Source organism: Anopheles merus, chromosome 2L (assembly GCF_017562075.2).
Source record: "Anopheles merus strain MAF chromosome 2L, AmerM5.1, whole genome shotgun sequence".
Lineage (NCBI taxonomy): Eukaryota > Metazoa > Arthropoda > Insecta > Diptera > Culicidae > Anopheles > Anopheles merus.
This window is the reverse complement of record NC_054083.1, coordinates 32,946,037-32,967,993: the sequence shown is the minus strand read 5'-3', so window position 1 is coordinate 32,967,993 and position 21,957 is coordinate 32,946,037. Positions and strand designations below refer to the sequence as shown.

General features: G+C 44.4%; 1 protein-coding gene across 7 annotated transcripts in view; it reads right to left on the bottom strand.

Annotated features, from left to right (window-relative positions):
• Positions 1-21,957, bottom strand: part of LOC121594855 (semaphorin-2A-like) — a 303,073-nt gene that overhangs the window by 100,848 nt on the left and 180,268 nt on the right. For all 7 annotated transcript variants that reach the window (XM_041918589.1, XM_041918585.1, XM_041918583.1 and 4 more), the window contains exon 4: positions 17,103-17,154. In XM_041918589.1, the coding sequence (XP_041774523.1) occupies positions 17,103-17,154 (52 nt within the window). The remainder of the gene's footprint in view (positions 1-17,102; positions 17,155-21,957) is intronic.

Here is a 21,957-nt window from a genome sequence, read left to right as displayed (position 1 = left end):
GATGAAAGGAACAGTGCCTTTGCTACCACCAACCTACGGACGCATTTATCTTTTGCCTGTACACATCATTCCCCGACGATTAGAAAGCTAGAATGCGAATGCGTTAACGCGAAAACCCCTCCTGTAGGGTGGCGGGAAGGCCTCGCCAACCTAATCAACCCTTGAACGAAGCACACATCGCTCGTGCGCTGCTTGAAGTATTCGATTCACGTACTGCGCGCTGCTGTTGCGTGCCTGTCGTTTGATAGCATTAATTTTAATACATGTCGTACTTTTACGGCGCACATTTTTCAAGGTCCTTGCCCTCTTTTTGGGATGGGTGTGTGTGTGGCAGCGCGAGACACTACCGTAAACAAACAGGAGGGTTCGGTTTTATTAAAAACTACAAATGGAATCTGTGTTTTTCCATTCTGGAAGGGCTACAATTGGGAGCTTCCGAAAAAAAAAATGCTTCCCAAAAAAAAAAAAATATTCCAAGTGTTCTTCCATCACGCCCTCCCGTGGAGTGCTCGAAAGTACCTTGGGAGATGTGCCTACTTCAACAAAATCGAACATCTCTTGATGGGAAAGTGCTTTTCCCACCGCCCGATAGGTGGGTGGTCCACTAAACGCTAATCTTATTAAACCTCTGTTGAAGTGCTCGATGATTATGATCCTTGGTGCTCGGGTGTTCGTTGGCATCACATCACATGAATTCTTACCCGGATTCCCTCCACGAACATACTATCTTCATCGCACAACAGCAAGGGTTGCGCTTCGAACGTAATGTCCCAAGCCCCGGGACATACTGTGTGCAATTCGAGGAGGAGCGTCATCGTGCTAGTTAGCAGATAGTCGGCTGTGGCAGCCGCGGGCATTTTACGGGATTGCAATTTGAGTAAATAGAGGGAAAAAGAAAACCGAAGCAACCACCACCACCACCACCAGAGCACACAAAACCATCCATATCTTTGCATTTGCGATTCATTAGCGTGAACTTCAAACGGGCCCGAGTTTTTGGTCGATAACGCTTTTGTAAAGGGGTTAACATACATTTAGGCGTTTACTGAGTGAGGGAGAACCTTGAAGCCTTTGCCTTTCGAGCAGTCGGTATCACGTTAGTAGCACCGATTGCACTAAAGATTAAATATGAAACGTTTTGAGTTCGTACGTTTGAAATCAAGTGGAATGGCATAATGGAATGCTGCTTTAAAGATATGGAGATCAATCTCATGTTTTAATGAAAAAAAAAGTCGTCTGGTAGAGATAGAATCCGTGTCGCATTTGGGAAAGGTAAACAGCACAAGAATTGCCAATTGGCAAAGGAAAATTATAAATTTAACGCAATCTGATCCTGTGATTGAATTGTGAAGTTAAGGCAAACAAAACAAACCACATCAATATGCACAACCTGCACACGGATCTGGGTAGCTTTCTACCTTCTTCTTTCTGCGAATCACATCATGCTGCTCCCTATTTATGTCCCACCGAAATGGATGCAAGATTTAATACGTATCCGCTTCACATTAAACGGTGAGAAACGAAATTGATTTCTCCTGATTGCTGCAGCAGGTTGGCCACCTGCTCGCACGGACAGAAAAAAGTGGATTTCGGTTTTGCTTTCCGTTGCTGTCCGCTCCCTTCCAAAATCCTGCCACAGGATTGGAGCAAAATCAAACGACGATCGTTAAGCAGCGTCAAGCCGTGCGCGGTCGAACGGCGACGTACGGCGTCTAAAGGGACACCGTGCACAACGAGATAGCGTCCTTATCGTCGTCATCGTCATTCACCACCACTGCCATCATCAGTCTGGGTGTCTGTTTCCACTCTCGAGGCGAGTGTAAATATTTTGAATCATCTTTTATTTATGGAATGCGTAAGCAAACACGCAAACGGCATAATGCCACTTAAGTCGACTACTTCAAACACAGACTGGCGGGTGGTGCTGCTACTAAAAGCGTTCGTCGTCTTCGTCTGCTGAGACTGGCGAGGGACTTTTTTACGCGCTGATTTATCTCCACCCTGTTCACCCGCCCATTGCCACCCCACTCCCGCCATTTCTTTTACCGGTGAATAATCATTCAGAAACGTTTGAAAAATTCAATTGGCAAAAAGGTAACAGAGGACCACAAACGGTCCCTTAAAGGTTGGTCGTTTGGCGCTTATCGACCACACGGTGGAAATTGTATTTAACGGACTTTGGCGTCTCGCTTGGTACGTTGTTGGAAAGGAGCGCTGTTTGACTGAGCACCAGATTTTCCCGCCGTGTCAGCATTAATCGCTCTTACTGTGTGGGCTTTCTCTTTCTTTCTTTCCCATCCTGTGGGCCCCACGCCATTTTTAGGTATTATTTTTCCATTTGATTTTCCCTCACCCAGCAAAGCATACAAATCGGTCCCAAATCAGAGAGCTGTGTGTCATTTTCTTCTCGTTTTCAATCTGTATTTCAATCTACGATTACACACTCTCTCCCCTCCCGGCCTCGTTTGCTACGGCTAAGATTGAATTCATGTTCTTGGCGAGTGTTTCCATTTCCAGCATCAGCCCACCAGCGCGATACGTCCGCGGTACGAGTCCGGCCAATAAAGGCCACTCTTTGTTTCGTTTGCTAATCTCCGTTGCCTTCACCTTTTGGGTACAGCAGCGGTTTACATTTTTATCGGCTCAAATTTCACTTCACGATGCCCGTGATCTTGATAAGCCATCTTTTAGCTGCAGTGTAGCCGCCATGTCGCCGCCAAGCTGACGTTCAATCTTGAGAGGATGAGAGCTCGAGAGGATACATTTTGTGTGCAAAAATTAGGGAAGCGAAAGTATGATGGACGTGCGGTTTGAAAGTAAACCTGACAGGCGGGGCCCATTGGTTTGAGCGTCACTGGAAACCACCATAGAACAAGCCATCCCAACAACATCACAACTGCCCGTTGGCAAACGTTTTCATGGCACTTTTTAAGACTCACCACCCCCGTCCTCGTCTGCATAATCGCTAGTTAGGGCATCGTTTTCACGCACAATGAACACATCATTTTTCTCCACAGCAATGAGGGTAGCGATGGGAGGCAACAAAATAATGGCAAATCCTCCGGTCAATCGTGTGGACGTACAGTGACGGAGACGGGGATGGAAAAAACCCTTATTACAAGCTCGTTGTTTTGTCTTGCTTTAGCGGTAAACCGGCTCCGGGTGGTCATGTGTTTCAGGCGCTGCGCTAGCCCGAAGCCAAAAAACGTCAGCGGCAGATTTCAAATGATCATACATCCTCTCTCTACAACATATGAACTACACAATGCTCCTTCTTTTTTTTTGCTAGACAAGTTCGTACTCCTTCTTCAGCATTTAGACAGCCGCACACTGCTACTGAGTGTCGGCTGTCTAGATATTCTGTGTCTGCTGGCGCCAAACCTTATCGCAAAGCGCTTCTTCCGCCCGTACCCATTCAACACTCGGTTCAGTTTCGTCCCCTTCGCATCGGTCTAATTTAAATTCTATCTAAATATTATTCTATTATTCCATTCACTTCCACTAGCTCGCCCTGCGAATCCTTCGCCTTGAGAGTTCATGAAGGCAGGCCGGCATCACAAAAGGAGGGGGAAAACGAGCCTTGCTCTGTGCTAGCCATCAGTTGGTCTAGGATTCTAGGAGGGCGGTATTTCAGATTTTACAGCCCCAGGGGAGTAGAAGAGCTGCGGGAGCCGGAATATGGTGAATGAAAGTCCCATTTGTTTGACATGTAGCAAAACACACCCTACCGATTTTTTTCTCTCCCGTTCTCTTCCCAAATCTTCGTTCGTCCTACATCAGCATTTTGTGACAGATGATAAATAGACTGCTGCCCTCGCGTCGTTGCTCGTCTTGCGCCCAACCGGATAAAAGTTAAAGATCGTAGCGCAATTGGAATATCCATGTCGAGCGCGTTTCGGGTGTTTCCGCCGTTGCCAGAGCACGCTGGTTGGGATTGGCGTATCTCGTATCCGGTGTCTCCGGTTTACGCTATTCCTATTGCTTTTACGGCGGAGAAGTGGAGGAGTTTCAGCACCGGGAGCTACTACACACGTTTGGCACTCAGCAACTGCAGCACCAGCAGCAGCAGCAGCAGTAGAACCAGGCAGGCACAAATTGTTAATAAATTCACACTTCAAAAAGTGATGACGATACACGATAGGAGCTTGTTTTCCGACCTGATGCTTCCGACACACTGCACAAGCGGCATGCCAGCAGTCCCTTCGCTCGCTCCGGAAGGTGTGATAAGCGCGCGACCGTTCCTCCTAAAACACACAGACACGAAATAGGACTCCAAATGCTACAAAATAGGAGTGAAGTTGCTAAACTTGGGCCCCCTGAAATGGCCTTGAACGGTTGCAACCGAACCTTCCGAAAAGGTTTTAGAGGTGTTTGCGAAATGTTTTGGGATGCGAAATTATTTAAACTGCCAGCACGCCATCCTACACAGTGACTGTTCCTGCGCTTAATGGGAATGAAGATAAGGCTCTCTCTCTCTCGCTGTGTCTCTCGCTACGTACTTATTTAATGGAGTTAATTTCCCATGTCTTTCCGCTGCACCGTGAGTACAGTGAAGTCAGACTTGATAACGGTTTTGAAAGGGAAGGTTAACACCGGAGAATTATACCATTTAACCGGAAAGACCAGCACCACCAGAGTGGGTGGTTAAGAGCATTATTTATTGTCCCGTGACTAGTCACCTTTGCCCGGTAGAAGTCACCAAATTGTGAGTGTATTTTGTGTGGGTTGAAAGTGCTGTTAAATAATTCAACCACATACACAAACATCATTTGTAGAATCATGGCGGTTTTTTTTTAAATAAACACATTAAAAATCGAACACGCCGGTGAGGACAGACATGTGTAGCACAGTTTGACAGGCATAATTCGATCAAAAATCACGGCCATTTCCAATCCGCGTACGCCAACGGAGGGTTGGAGGTTGGTAGGCAATTTTGCCACCCCTAAAAGAAACAGCTGTCATATTTTCCAACAACAACATTTTCGTAACTACAACAATACACCACCACGCACGGCCACCTACGGGGCCGCTCTCTCTCTACACAAAACGGCTCGAAGCGTGTAAGTCGCGTTGGTGCACTTTGCTGCTGCTACTGCCTGCCGTCTGATGGCCGGAGACAGGATAACATAAAACATCACTCACCATATCCGCCAGCCACGTTGCCATTCTTTCCCTCCCGGGAGGCTAGTTTTTGGCTGGGAAGAAAGGTTGAAACGGAACGGTGCGGCAAACACACGTACCAAAAAGGCATCGCACAGATTATGCCGTAGAAAAAGAGAGGGAGAGAGGGCCTTAAAAAAAGAACACGTCGAACCGAAACCTCATTTCCGACTGCCATTCTTCATTACTCGGATATCTATATTTTCCATTTCTCGATTTCGATCTCGGTTTGCAAATCGGGGCTTTTTTATGTGTGTGTATGTCTTGCAGTTTGTTTCACTTGTTGTAAATGTAGCTTGTGTAAGGGTGTTTCAAATAGGGAAAACCTCGAAGTGGTGATATAAAAAATAGATCACACTGTTTCGTCCTCTACATTGGGAAAGTGTGTGAGTAAGGAAAGCAAGGTTATTCGGCTTTCTGCGACAATACTAAACTCAGTTGACAGGAAGGGCGCCATTGACAAAGGAAGAAAAAAAATTGTTACACGCTTATAAACGACCGAGAGTGTTTATGAATTTATTTTTAACACAAAGGCCGCCTTACGAGCTATTCAAGATGGAAAGTCATATCATTATCGGTGCGGTAACAAAAAAGGACATGCATCATGCTTCAAATCACTCTTGTGTTACAGTGCTGCCGCTGCTACTGAGCGGAAGGACAAGTTGAAGTTGCCACAGCTGTCAGCTTCATGGTTACATCGATTAGAAACCACTTTTTCATTGTCATTGCCGTCATGCCGTCGGTGATGCAATCGATTACAAAGGAATGGTGCAGAACGCGACTAATGGCGTTTTTCCGGTTTTAAAATAGGTTTCAGTAGAACTAAACTACCTATTGGCAATTGTTTTTTGCAATTTAAAACTGATTTTTTGTGGAAATATAAGAGTCAAATAAGCAAATAAGAATTACTGATCATTATAAGACATCTTGTCAAAGACTTTCGAATAAGTTAACCTAATTTTGAAGAAAAAAAAACAGCAACAAGGATTCTATTGAATCGCTCAAATCATGGAGACAAGAAAAATATATAAGTTTAATGATAAAAATCACAAAAAAATAGTTAAGATCGCTCCTACATTATTAAACAGTAATAAACAACCATGAAACATTAAACAAGCAACATGAGCATCATCACCGAACCTAATTTACTTTTTCTTCCCAAGATGCAACCACAACTGATGTCGATTACAAAATCACTGCAGCTGTCACCATTTCCGTGTAATGAAGAAGGATGAATAATTATCACCCTTGAGGGGACACGTCCCGCTGCGTAATGACAACAACAAACATGAAACTTCTCCTCCGTTTTTTTCTCTTCTAGAGCTAAGAAGCTACTGTTTAAAGCGATCTGTTTTTTCCATGCGTATCAGAACTTTGTCATCCCTTTTCTTTATTGTTTTTTCTTGTGCTGTGTCTGTAGTCTATCTTGTTCAGTTTCTTCATCCGCTTGTCAACTTGAGTCAATCAAATGTAGCCTTAATGTTTTTGATGTTTCTGATGCTTTCGTATTCATTGCTAAGTTTTACCCTTTTGTGTAGTTGATTCACTTGAAAAATGGATGTCCAACTGTGTGCCCTGAAACGAAACGGCTTTTTTAAAGAAAGAATTTTACCTCCTTCCTACAGCTAATGCTCATCTCCCCCGTACGCTGTGTACTGCCAGCGGGGCGACTCCCGGAAAGGATGCGTGTTGTGCCGCAGGCGTTGGAGGTGTGATGATCGGAGATTCGGATCTGAATGGATCTCAGAAAATTTTCACCACATTTTGTGCGCCGTCTGCCCGCAGAGAAAATTCGCAATCGGTTGCGGTTGTTTTGCGGGAGCGACACAATCTCTTGCTTTCTCTCTCCCACACACACAACCACAGCCACAAAGCACTGTTTGCCCCGCAGGGCTATGAAGTTTGGTTTGTCCGGAAGTTGGTTCACGGTTCCTGCCACGGACCCTCGTCTTCTTTGCCGAGTTTTCGGACGCAAAAGGGCTGATCGTGACTGCAGGGCATGTTGCGTCATTCGGCCGGAACAGACATCAATTCCGAGATGCTTGTTTGGTTGTATTTGTACATATTTAAAGAAATAAATAAAGGGGTACAGTACGGGAGAGCAGTTACGAAAAAAAAGCACTCCCCTCGATCGACGAAAGAGCATCAGATCTCATCTCGTTCCGGTGGTGTGGGAGGTTGGGTAAAAGGGTTGGGTAGATAAACGTAAAAATCACTACCAGACCGTTCCCCCCCAAAACGCGACAAATAGACGACAAAATGTTAGTTTATTTTGACATCAATCGGTTGTCATCGGCCGGGCCGGATTGCCGTGTAGATATCGTTCCGCACCGGAACGTGCCGACCGGATGTGGAGCGGTGGTGGGCAAAAGTGCCTGGTTTATTTTTATTTTTTTCGTTGAGCCTACAGTCTCCCTTTCTCTCCATTGTGACGCAATTTTGGACAGTCCCGAGCCGGTAACATTCACGAGCAAAGTTTAGCGGGAACAGGGAGGAGTGGATCCTCAACGAGCGGATGGAGAAGGTGACGGAATGTTGCCCCGAAGCGTTTCGAGTTCCGGATTCCGTGGGTTGGCTGCGCTGTGTTGCTGCGGACAAGCGTGTTCCAGTGCTGACGCTTCTCTCCCTTTCCATCTCCTATCGAACAAGGAGCCCGATTATGTGAGTGTGTGTGTGTGTGTCCTCGAGGGAGGATTTTTTGTTGACGTTCCTTCTCAATTCTGCCACATCATGCAATCGTTTGGGACAGTTTAAAAAACGAAGGGTCCTCTTCCTGACAGATTTGCGCGATGACTAGCAGCAGCGTCATGCGGTTGTGCTGCGTTTGAAGCAGGAAAAATATTCATAACCGGAAGAGACCGGAGAATTTGTGGCCGGCGCTGCCTGAGTTGGAATTGAAATGAGAGATAAAGCATCTCCCACGCTTCTTCTTCCGGGTTTGTGTGTGTGTATTTGAGAGCGAAAGGGAGAAAAAAGAATGGATAAAATTGATGATGCACCGCCAGCGGGAGGTGCGAGACTGGTCGATGATTTTCGGAATGGTTTGATCATGTCATCGCCTATGCGCCACCGGGCACACAAACACACTCACCGAAACGAGAGTGATTTAATGGATGGAAGCGTAAAGTGGAGGAACTAAAAAAACACAAAACTCTCAACGGAAATGTGTACACAGTCCGGCTAAAAGTGGCTCCCTCTGTTAGTGATGGTGGTGTCGTTTTTGTGAACTGGAAAAATTGTGAACGTTCTCCTCCGGGACTCACACTCGTTTTTAACAGTGTCCGGAGTTTTTTACGAGCACCATCATGCAACCACAACGACAAATTTAAACTTTCGCTGTTAACGGAGCGCGCCACATCAATCTGGAGGTGGAGATTGGGGGACAATTTGGGTGTAAATAAATTCGAATGCTCCAAACCACCGATAGATTTTTACCCCAGCGGACCTTTCGCGTTGCAGGGTAAGGCAAAATCGGATAAAACAAAAAAAAAACAAAAAGAGGCGAACAGATCGATTCAGATTGAATTAACGATTGAAAAACGAGTACATTTAAAATAGAGGAAAAATCAGTTGTTTTAAAATGATCGAGCAGTTTAAGGTGAAACATACAAAATAATGAAAATAAACTTCTCTGGACGCAGTAATTGAATAATTTAAAGACAAAGAAGTTTGTTGTTGTTATTTATATTGGTTTCTGATTCGAATGCGTATGCTAATTACATATTTTAACCTTTGATGGAAATGATTTCTCGGATAAATTCAACAGATAAGATACACAAAACTTTGTGCAAGCTATTTTCCCCTTGTCATTTTTTTATCGTATAGAATTAGTCTCAAACTCTAAAATGTTTTCCATGTTCAACTATAAAACTCTCGACCAGTTGGTGGTGATTTCACGTTATTTACAATGTCGCGTACATTGTACGGGTAAGAGAAAATCGATCAAATCTGTTGAAAGCGAAAGTGGTATCAGATCGCAACGCCATAAAAACACAATCGGTAACACTTTTTGCAAGTTCAGCAAAATACGCTTTCGACCAATCGACATTCAAACTTCTCGCATCGATTTCATTAAGCAGCGATGGGTGTCGTGCTAAAGAGAGACAGAATAATAAACGCACATGATTTTTAGCTACTTTTTGTGCTAAAATAAACCGTTTCCTCAGGCAGCTAGTTCCGTTCCCTTTCCATGAAGATCCTGTTTTATCGGTAGCTCCATAAATTAGAGTCTTTTTTATCGAAATACCGAAATCAGCAACCGACACGGGATACGTCCGTGCATCTCTGTATTTGTGTTTGCGAGCAAACGAAACAGGGAAAGTGAGTAAAATCCTCTTCCCGAGCAAAAATCGAAAATGAACAATAAAACACACCAAATCCAGCAACGGTGCGACGCTCCTGTTGGGGAAAGCGTTTCGGTTAGATTTTGAGTGGGTCCCCTTTCCACCAACGAATGGAGTGTTACTACCATCACCCATTCCTGGTCCCCGCCTTTCCCCATAAAGCGCAAATAAATTTCCTGCCAAACTTTTGCCACACACCTTGTGGGCTTTGCTGCTCTCCTTCCGCTCCCCTGAGATTGGCACGGAAAATCAGAGGCCCGGAACAATTGCTACATTTACGCTTCGTCGGCAACACCGGTCCCGGAAGCTGTCTAATGCTTCGGAAAAACCTCCGTTCAACACCCGTTTCACCTGGCCCGGTTACACACACCCGTTTGGCGATGGTGTTTGCACTCATTAGCCCCATCCCGAAGCAGAAGCGCTCGCCACCTCTGTAGCTCGTCTCCCGTTAAAGGGTTCACTTTTTCCACGACTCACCGACCCCCCCCCCCCCCCCCCCGGCGTACTAGCGGTAGTAGCGCACAGGATGTCCAACGTTTTTCAGTCAGCAAAAACCCACATGGATTGGTATTCACTTTTGCCTGCTGATCGAAAACTTTGCATAGTGTTGAAAATAACGATGGACTGATGCCACTAATGCAGAGGAGAGGCAAAGAGGCACAGGGGAGAGGAAAGTCTACGTCGGTTGCGATCATATCTTTCCTTCCGGGTACAATGGCTCGAACAAGTGGGAGTTCGGTTTTCTGCAAAGCCGTCATTTCGAAATGGTAACAAGTAAAGCGGAAAGATTTCCCTGACAGTAGCATGTCTCGATTCATTCTATGCTTGTGGGCTAGGTAGAGGGAGGAAGGATTGGAGTGAGAGCAGAGGCAGAAGAGTAGTTTTGGCTGGGGTTAATTTATAGCTATAGGCCAGAAGGGACAGTAAATACCTCTGGAATGAATCTGGACAATCAATTGGCAATGGATGGTCGTTTTAAAACGGATTTTCCGAGGAAAAAAGGAAGTTTGGAATAGTGAAGCCCTGGAAAAGGTCACTAGGGGCGTCCTCCGTTTTAGTCGTAAATCAAAATAGGTAATTAAATATTACCAATTAACAATATCGTCATTATACTATTCAACCTTGGGGTGAGTTTCGAATGTTTAAATGGTTTTTTCTATATAATAGCAAACTTTTATAACGATCGAACTAAAAACTGTTTCGACAATTCTTATATACATCGTCCAATAAAAACAGCAGAAGATGCAGTGTAATACAAAGTGTATATTTACAAGCTATGCAACTTATTAGTATTCCCAATAAAATCCGATATTTATCGTTTTATCCTTTCAATCAACGATAATTCCACACACAAACACAAAGGGTTGGGTAAACAATTTGCAAAACGATACAAAGTACACCGTAGTAATACTCAACCAGTCACAGCACACATACATATACAAACACACAACCACTTGACGATGTATTGTATTGGATGCCTTCGTTTCTCTCCTTATTGCACGCTACGATTCATATCGAGGTCAGAAGCGAATGGGGAAGATGCGGTTTTACTGTGTCCTGAACTCCAGCCAAAGTCGTCATGATCATGGTCTTCATTCGAATCACAAATAAATATATCTCGCTTTCATTGCAAAGGTTTGCCCGGGAATAGACGGAGGAGTAACGTAAAACGGCGTAAAAACGGTCTCTTCTGCCCTGCTAAGGACGACTACTTACGGCGCAAGTATCGTACTGTCTCTTCTTTGTCCTCTCCTGGACTCTCTTTATTCGCTTCTGCACTTTCAGCTCATCAGCATGCATGAGACGACGGTCGGGCGTGGCGTGAGGTTCATCCACACAAACACAGCACCCCCACGATCACGATCAAGAAGAGCAGCGCATTGTAGGGGGGAGGGGGGGGGGGGAATCGAGTATTGATTTTACGGATGAAATTACACGGCAAACAAACTACACGAAGCGTGAAAAGGAGTAAGCACAGCCGATTGTGTACAGCGTCCAGATTTGTCAGCGCACGGTTAACGGTGAAGCGGAGACCGAGAAGTCCTCCGAGACAGACTCGACCCAACAGACATTGTGTTGGTCGAAGTGAATTTAGGCGATTTGTTGAAGCTCTATCGGCAAGAAAACGTTTTTTGTATCCACTGCACAAGTCAATCAATTTGACTCCTCTCCCTCTCTGACACTTTCTCACGCGCGTTCCCTTTCTATCATCATCTTCGAAACCTTGAAGGAACGCTTTGTTGGACCAATCGGTATAAATACCGTCCAGAATGGTAAAAGGGCGAGTGTACTCCAATGAGGTAACGCCACCATCATCGGCGAGCAATCAACATCGTCATCGTGGAGGGCAAAAGGAAACGATTTTTTCCGGGAGGTCGATGATGGGAAGGAGAGGATGGGAGCAAATTGGAAAATGAATGCCGATACATATGTGTGAAAAAGATCACGTGCGTGTGGAAGAGGCTAACAAAAAAGGGCACAATCGTTCGCAGCGAAGCTCGACTATGTGTGTGGTCTGAATCTTCGTGCTTGCCAAAACGGATCCACACACAAAAAAAAAAAAAACAAGGGAGTTAAACCTATCACACTTCTCCTTCACGAACGATCAAACGAGGCGTCCCGCTGTCTATTGATGAAAATCGATAGGGAGGTATGGGAGGCAACAAAAAAAAAGCAGCCATGAACGGTGGAAGAAAAGCCTCTGACAATAAACCCAGCGTGCTGATGATTCAAGCCTCATCGTATGTGTAGTCTCGGGTGCGGGTATCGTTCACACTTGTACACTGTTCTTCCATTCGGTTCGCTTCCCTCTAGCAGGAAATTCCGCATCGACAAGGCGGATACCGAGGGATGACCGCCTCCATTTCCAATAAACTACCAGGCGTCTCCATCGCCAATGGGAAGATGTTTGCGTGTGTGTCTGTCCATTCTCTGCGTGTGATGGTTTTATTCACTTACATCATAAGAGAGAGAGAGAGAGAGAGAGAGAGAGTGGAGGCTTTTATTTTTGCTTGCTTTCATTCTTTCTTCGCACACACACACACACTCACACTTGCACAGTGTGACGGCTCAGTTGAACCTGTGAAATGGTCGATTTGATGAAGTTATTGATGTCGAGTCATTTATAAGCCTCCGAGTAATCAATAGAGATTGATGCGGTGAAGTCGTTTGGTGGATGCTACGGTGGACTTTGCGGATGAAGTGATACACCGACTGGCCGTCTCTTCATTGGCACTTTCGCATGAAGAATTTGGCAATAGTACGGGAGGGTTTTACTGTATTATTATTATTATCTTACAGGAGACAATCGATACTGTGATACGCATGAAGCGGGATTAGCTGCTGGGAAGAAATGTTACAAAATGTTGATTTACGGGAATTGCGAGTGGAAGAGTTTTGATCAGCAATGTACTAGTACATCGTATTATTTAAATCCTCCATTCATCCACAATGCAAGGCATTACAAACATTCAAAGAATGGAAATAAAACTACGATCGTTATTGGCAATAAATTAATTTCTTTTCGCCAGGCCTGGGTTAAATAAAAATCGTTACAAGACATCCTTTTTAAAAATATAATATCAAATAAAAATGACAAATGCATGTTTAGTTGACTGAACTGGTAGTTGTTAATAAAAAGCAACTAGAGGAGATAACAGTTTCTCCATTATCTGACTCGCACAAACATCATCTTCCGGCAACCTGTATCGCTTGATAAACGACTTGTATGCGCCCTTCCCACTCCCATACGCACCCTGCATCAATACAAAACATTCGCCGTGCAGCACAATCGGCACTGCAGTGTACGGCAATGCAGAGATCCGTGTGCATTCAGAAGTTAATCGTTTACAAAAATGCCATATCCCAACTCCCCCCAATGCAGTCAGCACTGGTAGTGTAAGTGGCTGCTCAGAGCGTAAACCACCCGGAACCATACAAGTCGTCAACGCGTGTACTGAGTGTGGTGGGTTCCTGGCGGAACGTACACTAAAGGTACAGCGGAAAACTGCCTCTAATGTGATGGAAATGAGGATGAAGAGATGTTGGAGAGTCAACCTTTTTTTTTCTTCTTCTCGCTAAGCTTGATAAACTCCCTTTTGGAAGAGCACATGCAACCCTACTCTGTCCAATTGTTCGTCATCCTATGCCTTTCATCAATCTTTTTCAACATGTACACTTGATGGATGGCGTGCGGTCCCTAGCTCCTCTACCAGGCAACATAATCATCACCCATCAAAGAGTAGAGCGTCAAGTTGGAGTGTTTGTTGCTTCAGTCTACCCCTTAGTGCGCCTTTCAACAGTTCTAAACGACGAAAAAGACTTTCCACAGACATAGCTAGTACTGCTACAGACAACCAGCCCCCAAACCCCTCTACAAAATTTGTGTGAGCCTCCGAAAGAACCTCCCGGCAATTCCGCACCAAAACAAACATATTTCACTGCTGATCGTTTTTCGCCAATTTTCGCTGATCCTACCCTAGAGCAACTTATATCCCGTATTTTTTTTTTGTTTCACTGGCTGAAAGTGTACACATAAAGGATACGAATGCACGAAACGAAAAAAGAGACCAGTGAAAGCAACACACCGCCGACATGTCGCAGCATGACGCGCTGTTTGCCGCTGAAGTGAATAGTGATCTTTTTTAAATCATCGCTAAAACCGGGAACTTACTATGGAAGGCATCTGTGCAGCGACAAACAATAAGAACGATGGGTGTTCGGATATACCTCGACTCGTGCAGGCTTTACTCTTCGGATTAATGCTTTCACTGCCAACCCCCCCATCATCAGCCCTCAGACTGGTTGAACAGACACCGCGTGCCACAGGCAGCGAATTCACAAACTTTGACTTTCCCATACGCGAAACGTCTGCCACTGCACGGCCCACAGAGGTTGATGTTCGCAATGCGCAATGGATTCCCGCCGCTGCAATGGTGATGCTGGACGACTACATAGCGCCGATTAATGATGGGTTTTTTTCTATTTGCATGCGACGAAAGAGAAACACATTCTGAATAGCGCTCGTGTAAATCAGAACCTCTTTCCGATCTCTGCCGTCGTCTTATCTGCATGGCTGATCTAATCTCCTACGGCTTTTATTGATGAAAAATGAACAAACATACTGGTGGGATGGGAGCTACGGTGTAGTTGCTTTTGGTGTGGAGTATCATCCTCGGATCTAGGTTTTGAGAATAGTCACAATGTTCATGCTCGCACATTCCCGTATGAAACAGCGAAAGGATGAAGTGGAAAACTTTCGAGACGAAGGTGACACTTTAATGCTCCCTTTTTTCCCTCGGTTCGGGCTTATTTCCACGCCTCCGGCTTTTGTTTGCTCTCATTTTTGTCAATTCACGAAATGGGATATTGATAAATGGAAAGCGTTCCTGTAGGACTCTGTCATCAGGCTCACCCTTTTCAACGGCGAATCTTCTTCGCAATCTCGACTGGTGAAGGCGAAACTCACTTGCACGATAAGTTTTCGTGTAAACAACCAGCGAACTCTTGCCCATGTTATCGTGGTTTAAGCATCTACTTCTTTGCCAGAAAATGAAGGAAAAGGCTTTAAACCCGGATGAGAAGGAACACCGCAGGCATTTTCCACCCGAAATGTGAATGAAAACTGTACCCTCAGGGGAGATTGAAGGCGCTGGAAATCGATTAGCAGTCAACAGGGGGAAGAACGAGCAAACACACAGCATTGCAGGGAGGAACGGATAAGAAGCGATTGGGAAACGATTAAATATTTTCGTACCGTAAATGGTGGGGAACGGGAATGCTTTAGGGAATTACATTGCAAACTACACGGAGCTGTACGAAAGGATGTCAAAAATCAATTCCCGCACGTGCCGCAAAAGGGTAAGTTCGATGGAAATTTGTGTCAAACATAGCCATAGGGCATCAGATTGACAACAACAGATAAACATGAAATCATCTTACTGTAATATTTAAGGTTGTTTTTTGTAAGCAAGACATTTAACGTGAAGAACGTAAAATCTTTCAACACGTGTGTTTTGTATAACAATGAAATTAACATCAACACAAATTCTTACAACAGAAAACTCCATTAGTGCTACCCTTCTACTAATCCTACATTAATTTGTCACAAACCCCTTTTTTATCGTTCGTTATGCCATCACATAAATCTGATCATTGAATCCGTAACGAACGTGCTTCTTAAATTGTAAAACTTTAGCCAAAGTGTAATGATCCCCAAACACAACTGATGCATAAAATAGCAACCAAATGGAAAGGAGGAGACAGAGAAAAAATATAGTTTAGGCTAATTGTAAGCAATGGAAAGCTCGAACTTTGTCGCCTCCACAATGCAATTAAAAGGATATAAAACCCCACAACCCTCCCGCATTTCCGAGCAGATGCAAAAGATTCTTTTTCGGAGTTCTTGAGCAATTCCACCTCCAACTTCGTTCGCAAGATAAAATATGTGTTTCAACACCATTCCGTCATCGGGCGCGGGCAAACGACGGGCCAACCAACGCCCCATCGCGGAACAAAGCAATCGCTCAACGTGCAGCGTGCCCGCACGTCCGGTAATTTAAATTTTTCCATCTTTCCCTTGTCACACAGCATGCGACCAATCTTCGGCACCTCTTTCTTCCGGCGCGTTCGTACGGCAACACTCCCCCAGCTGGGAGCATCTTGGAGCAGCCCAAACCCTTCCACTGTGCTCTTAAAGGAAAAGGAAAACACCACCGAAAGAAGCAAGGCGCGGTGGAAACAATAACAATAATCATAAATCTAATTTATCGTCGCTATTTTCACGCTTTACTACAACCATTTCCTTTTCCGTTCGCTGAAGGAAAATTCGTCCACAATTCTGTTCTTTCAAACTCTTTGCTTATGGTGACGGTAATACTGGAAGAATCATTCTGTTTTTTTACGCTTGTAATGTTAAAATTTGAAGCAAAAAGAAGTGAATAAAACAAAACCTTTCCGCTTGCCTACAGAAGTTGTTTGGCCAACCAGTTTTATGCCAAACTTATGAAGAAGGTCAACATCACGTTTGCGATACACCCTTTGGAAAGGACTTTAAATATTCTTTCTCGTCTAATCGCAAAAGGCGCGCGAAAAGGGCATTTTCTACAACGTTCGCTTGTTGAGTCTCTTTGTGTACAGTACCGCCAGCGTATAAAAACGGCTTTTGAAACAATTTTTTATTCCCCTTCCAGAATGCCGCCGTCGCTTATCGAGCAAGAAAACTGACCCATCATGATAAATGTTTCCTTTTTTCGGAAGCGATAAAACGGTCGTCTGGGAATTTTGATACTAATTTTTAAACCCAACAGCTTGGAGTAATTAATCAATTGTTTAGCAATTTGTGCCTTATTATGTCGGGGGCATTAGACACTACATTGAACGATGCTGTCAGAAGCAATGTTTTATGTACCAAGAAAAGTAAAATTGAAGTTTGACGTAAGGGAGCAATTGGCGTTGTTTGCAGGAGGTAGCTTTTTAATTATGAATTGTTTCACCGTGAGAGAAATTGAATTACATTCACTTTAAATTGGTTTGGCAAATAAGTTAGCATTATTTTAATAAAAACTGATCATCCCAATTAACTCCAACCCAATTACTTACCTCACATGACGTCATGCTGACGTTTTTCAGGTTCAGCTTAAACACCCGATCCCTGTAGTAGAATAAAAAAAGAAAAAGAAACAGTGAATCAGTAATGTGTTTTTGTGCTTTTCGCTCTGTTTGGCTAACATATCTATCCTAACATCGTTGCTAATGAAAGTTATGTGGATGAGATTTGCTGGATGAACATTATGACTGTTAGTTGATTTCCGTGATGGTCTTGACTCCAGCTTCCGTTGAAACACGAACAGCAAAGGACACTTTTCAAACCCTGAGCAAAAACCGGCATGCAATCCGTCAAACCAAGAACAAAATGACCAACGTTACGGAAAGCTGTGTTTTTGCATTGAAGCTTAGCCGGTCCTTTCGTGATTAATTCTTAGAAAAGGGGCACTATTAGCAACCAGAGTAGATCAAATTTGACTAATATCTCAACCATTTTTTTACATTTTTAATCGAGAAATCCTCTGTTAGTCCTGGCTGATTTCATGCTGTTACTACACCGGAAACATAGTGAAAAAATGATGCGACACAGAACATCTCTCCGTACAGGAGTGCTAGAAAAAAAACCGTGTGCCAGTTTTTCTCAGAACTATGGCATAGAAAGGCTACTGCCAGCATGATTGCTACGGGGAAAAATGACCTACGAGCAGGAGCGAAAAGGTTAAGTGGAAGTGAAAACTACACGAAAAAACAGTGTACCGTTGGTTCATTTTCCAGATGTCCAGATGTCAATGCTAGGCTGAGGTAAAAAGAACACGTATTTTAGAGTCAAATTAGGATAAAAGTTTGCCTGCTTGACTTTTACCTGGGATAGAAAAAGTGTGCTTTTTCTTGGTGTTTGTTTTGTAAAAATGGTTTTTGTGTTTGATTGATTGAAATTTTGTTTTTTTTTTATGAGGTTACGACACACAACCAGAGTTTAAAGTATGAAAAGCTGATACATTAATGAGATAAAATTGGTTCACAGAGGACTTTCTTAATATAAATACAAACTTCGTATAAGAATACAGAAAACCCGTTCAAAATCCCCAATTTATTATTAAAATACCAAGGAATGCCTTTTGGTACTTCCTCTATCAATATCGAGAGTTAATAATTATCATGTAGCTGTTGTCATTCAACCCTCACTGTTGATGATATCACCAGTGCAAACACCGGATTAAAACATACATTGAAGCTCATCGATCGCATCGGTAGGAGCATAAATTCCTCATCGAAACGTGCAGTAATAAATAATCAATTCTGTGCTGCTATAAATAAAATTCGTCTGGCTGAAATTACAGTAAACTTTTCTTCCATCGGCATCCGCTTTCATCCGCAAGATGGCGAAGGGTAATTACGCCAGCCAAACATGGCGGCTACCGCCCTTATCGCGCCAAACTCTAAGCGCACTCTAAATTCCTGCCACAAACCAGACACATCGCGCAGTCCTTTCCTATTCTCTTTCCTTTCGCATCGCCAGCCAAAGAAAATGGTACCGAGATTCCCGCCTCCTACCCGCCTCATTCACTCGGACACACACACATAAAGTAAAAGCAGGAAGCAATTAATGAGCAAAACTATTCGCCAAGAGCTTCAATAAAGGCGTGCTACATGGCCAGCTTTCGCCGGACGCAGACGGGCGAAGATTTGTGAGGCGCTGTGTGGTAGAGAGCAACCGCAAAGCCAGCAGTCCAGCTTTCGATATCGATCGGAACGCGAGCTGATGGTTGGAATTCAATTAAAAACCATCAGCTGGACTCTCCATGCTTAAATCCCTCAATGCGACGGAAATGCGTTGTCTGGGGCGATGCGTTTTTTTATCGCTCGCTATATGTTGCTACTTTGTTTTATCCTCCCTTTTACGTTGCCCTTGTTTGAAATTTTATGTACGATAGCAATTTGCCAGTTTCCAACGATCATTACGAGGCCACAGGACTGTGCGATCGTAAAACCAGCGGGGGCACTGACCGACTTTGCTGTCTAATCTTTTATGCGGCAATTGCGCGCCGTAATGTTACACCATAAAGATCATTAAATGAAGTGAATTGTTTTGTTTTGCGGGAGCGTTGAAGTGTGGTGGCTTTTAATTTTTAACATTTTAATCAATGCTGGATTATAATTAAGGCTTCAAAAGCCGGACCGGGGTAACGTTTATCGGCCGGTGTGACGGTAATCCTCAAGCCAGCCCCCGCCACTACTGGTTAGCGTACTTACGGTTAGCCAGCAAATTAAACCGCACCCACCGGTACAACAATCATGTGCATCGGATTACCTTAAAAAAAAAAGAATTGCAAGCACAAACACACACACTCACAAACACACATGTTTCCAATGTAATGCAATGTCAACGTAAAAGCGTCCGAAAAAGCAACGTTTTATGCCTCATTAAAATGACAATTGCTACACACACATCGTCGCCAAGCGGCCGAATGCGATGCGTCCAGAATTGTGTAACGATAACAACAATTACCCAGCTTAATGTGCGAATGAGTGCGAGAATCTGTATGTGTGTGTGTGTGTGAGTGTGTCGAGACCGTTTCAGGTTCAAAATACACAACAGGGCAGTAAAGTGCGAGACCTGCATGCGGGTGTGTCAGGAGTGCACTGGGATGCATTCCATCCCGCGTGCGCATTGCTTTTTTGGACCGAAGATGGCTGTCGAAACCGACAAACCGATTGCTCTCCCCGGTGGCGTTAATACCTTCCCGTAATCCTACCGCAATATAAGTGCCCGAGTGTGTGTGTGTGTGTATTCCGGGACGCGTGGACGCTCCCCACCGTACCATAATGGCTGGCTGGCGCGCGAAGATGGATGGACGATAGTGGGCACGTGGCGGCAGGAAAGCCGAAGCGCGTACATTAAATAATCACTTCATATAAATCTGTGGGCCCGACAGCGAAATGGGCAGCGAGCCGCTTTTCTCGTTGCGCACATATATTTACAGATGCAAATGCATAAATATAAATTGAATTATGCGCTCTCGCATTCTCGGTCACCGGGCGGGCGGGTTTGGTGCAAGGGGTGTATGGCGGTGAGAGTGGGAGGGATTGCCCCAGACCGAGCGCTATAGAGCAAATGGTCAGCTGCCAGACCGATGGTCGAAAAGGACCTTCTGACTCGGGAGTATGCTCGGCTTACCCGGAGGATCGGAATCCGACAAAAGCATCGCCTTTTGAGCCGGATTGTGAGGCGGTAAGAGAAGGGTGGGTGGAAACGAGGCAATTGCAATCATTTCATTCTCTCACTCTCGCTCTCCCTCACACTGTGCCCCATTGGGAAGGGCTTCGCTACCACAAAATGGCTTTTGTTTTCATTTACATTTAGCAGGAAATTGCAGAATTTACCAACCGTCGCTCTATCGCTCTCGTTGCACTTCCACACCGGTTTGATTCAGTGCCTATCGACTGCAAATAAAACTGCACAAACACACACACACATACAAATATACATTCGCTAGAGCAGTAGCCAATACCTTCATCACAACTAAATCGACTGTGGCTGTGTGTAGCTTTTAGTGGCGTTGGTTTTGGAGCAAATATTTCAAATCTTAACCCTCCTCCTCAAATGGCTGGTTTGGATGAATGCAATGCATTTGAATAGTTTGGAAATCACACACACACGTACTGATTCAACTGGTCAGACACGATGCGTCTGCCTAGTTGCTTTACACAACTTGTAGCACAACTTGTACGGCGGAAGGGCTCGTTCCGGTTGAGCCGTAAACGTTGTACATTTAATTCACACATACTCAGCAGACGGGTTCAAAGGGGGTTCAGGGGGAGAAAACCCAAGTGCTGTCCATTTAACTCGTTACCCGGAACAGCAGGCTACAGTATAGATAGTGTCCGGCAAATGTGTTGTTCCCCCCTGGTACGGATGATGCTTGCATTACATTGCTTTCATCCCTCGAGGCGAAGGAGGGCCGTGATCGATGATCGCACTAGTGATTTCTGCATTTTTATCGATAAATTACAATTGTTCTGCTAAGGGGGCTTGTCCTGAAGCACTGCTCTTGAACAGTTCAGACGAGTTGAGACTTTATGGGCAAACAGATACGGGAACAACCTTTGTGCAATCAGAATGACACCGGTGAATACAGGACGACGGCTTTAAATTCTTCTTCTTCTTCTTCTTTGGCTCAACAACCGATGCCGGTCAAGGCCTGCCAAACACACTTGTGGGGTTGGCTTTCAGTGACTTTTATTGATTTCCCCCCATAGCAGGATAGTCAGTCCTACGTATGGCGGCACGGTCTATTTGGGGCTTGAACCCATGACGGGCATGTTGTTAAGTCGTACGAGTTGACGACTTTACCATGAGACCGGCGGCTTTAAATTAGTGCTGACATATTCAGGATTTGTAGGATTTCTACATGAATGTTTGGAATTGCTCAAATTCTGTACTAGCTAATATTATGCTGAAACAATACATTATAAAATCAGTTAAATGGTTCAAAAAGATATTAAAATAGGAAATATTCGTAAGGCTTCAGTCAGCTTTAATAGATTAATTAAACAAAAAAAATATGATCTTTGCTATATCAATGATTGGCAACTTTATCGTTCTGGATATTTTACTGTGTTACAATTGTAATAAAGCTCCACAACTAATGCTGAGTAAAGTTGGCAAACATTTGGTGTCGACTTTGATCCGACTTCGAAAATTTCGGAACTTACTCCGTAAGGTAGGTCCTACTAGTACTATCCGGAGCCATCTAGAGCCGTCTGGAGTCGCAGTCGAAGTCATCTGGAATCGGAGATATCCGAAGTCGGAGTTGTCTGGAGCCGGAGTCGTCCGGAGTAGAAGACGGCCGGGGCCAGTCAATGTCAGGGCCAGAGACAGCCGATGCCAGGATGATGTCGAAAAGCA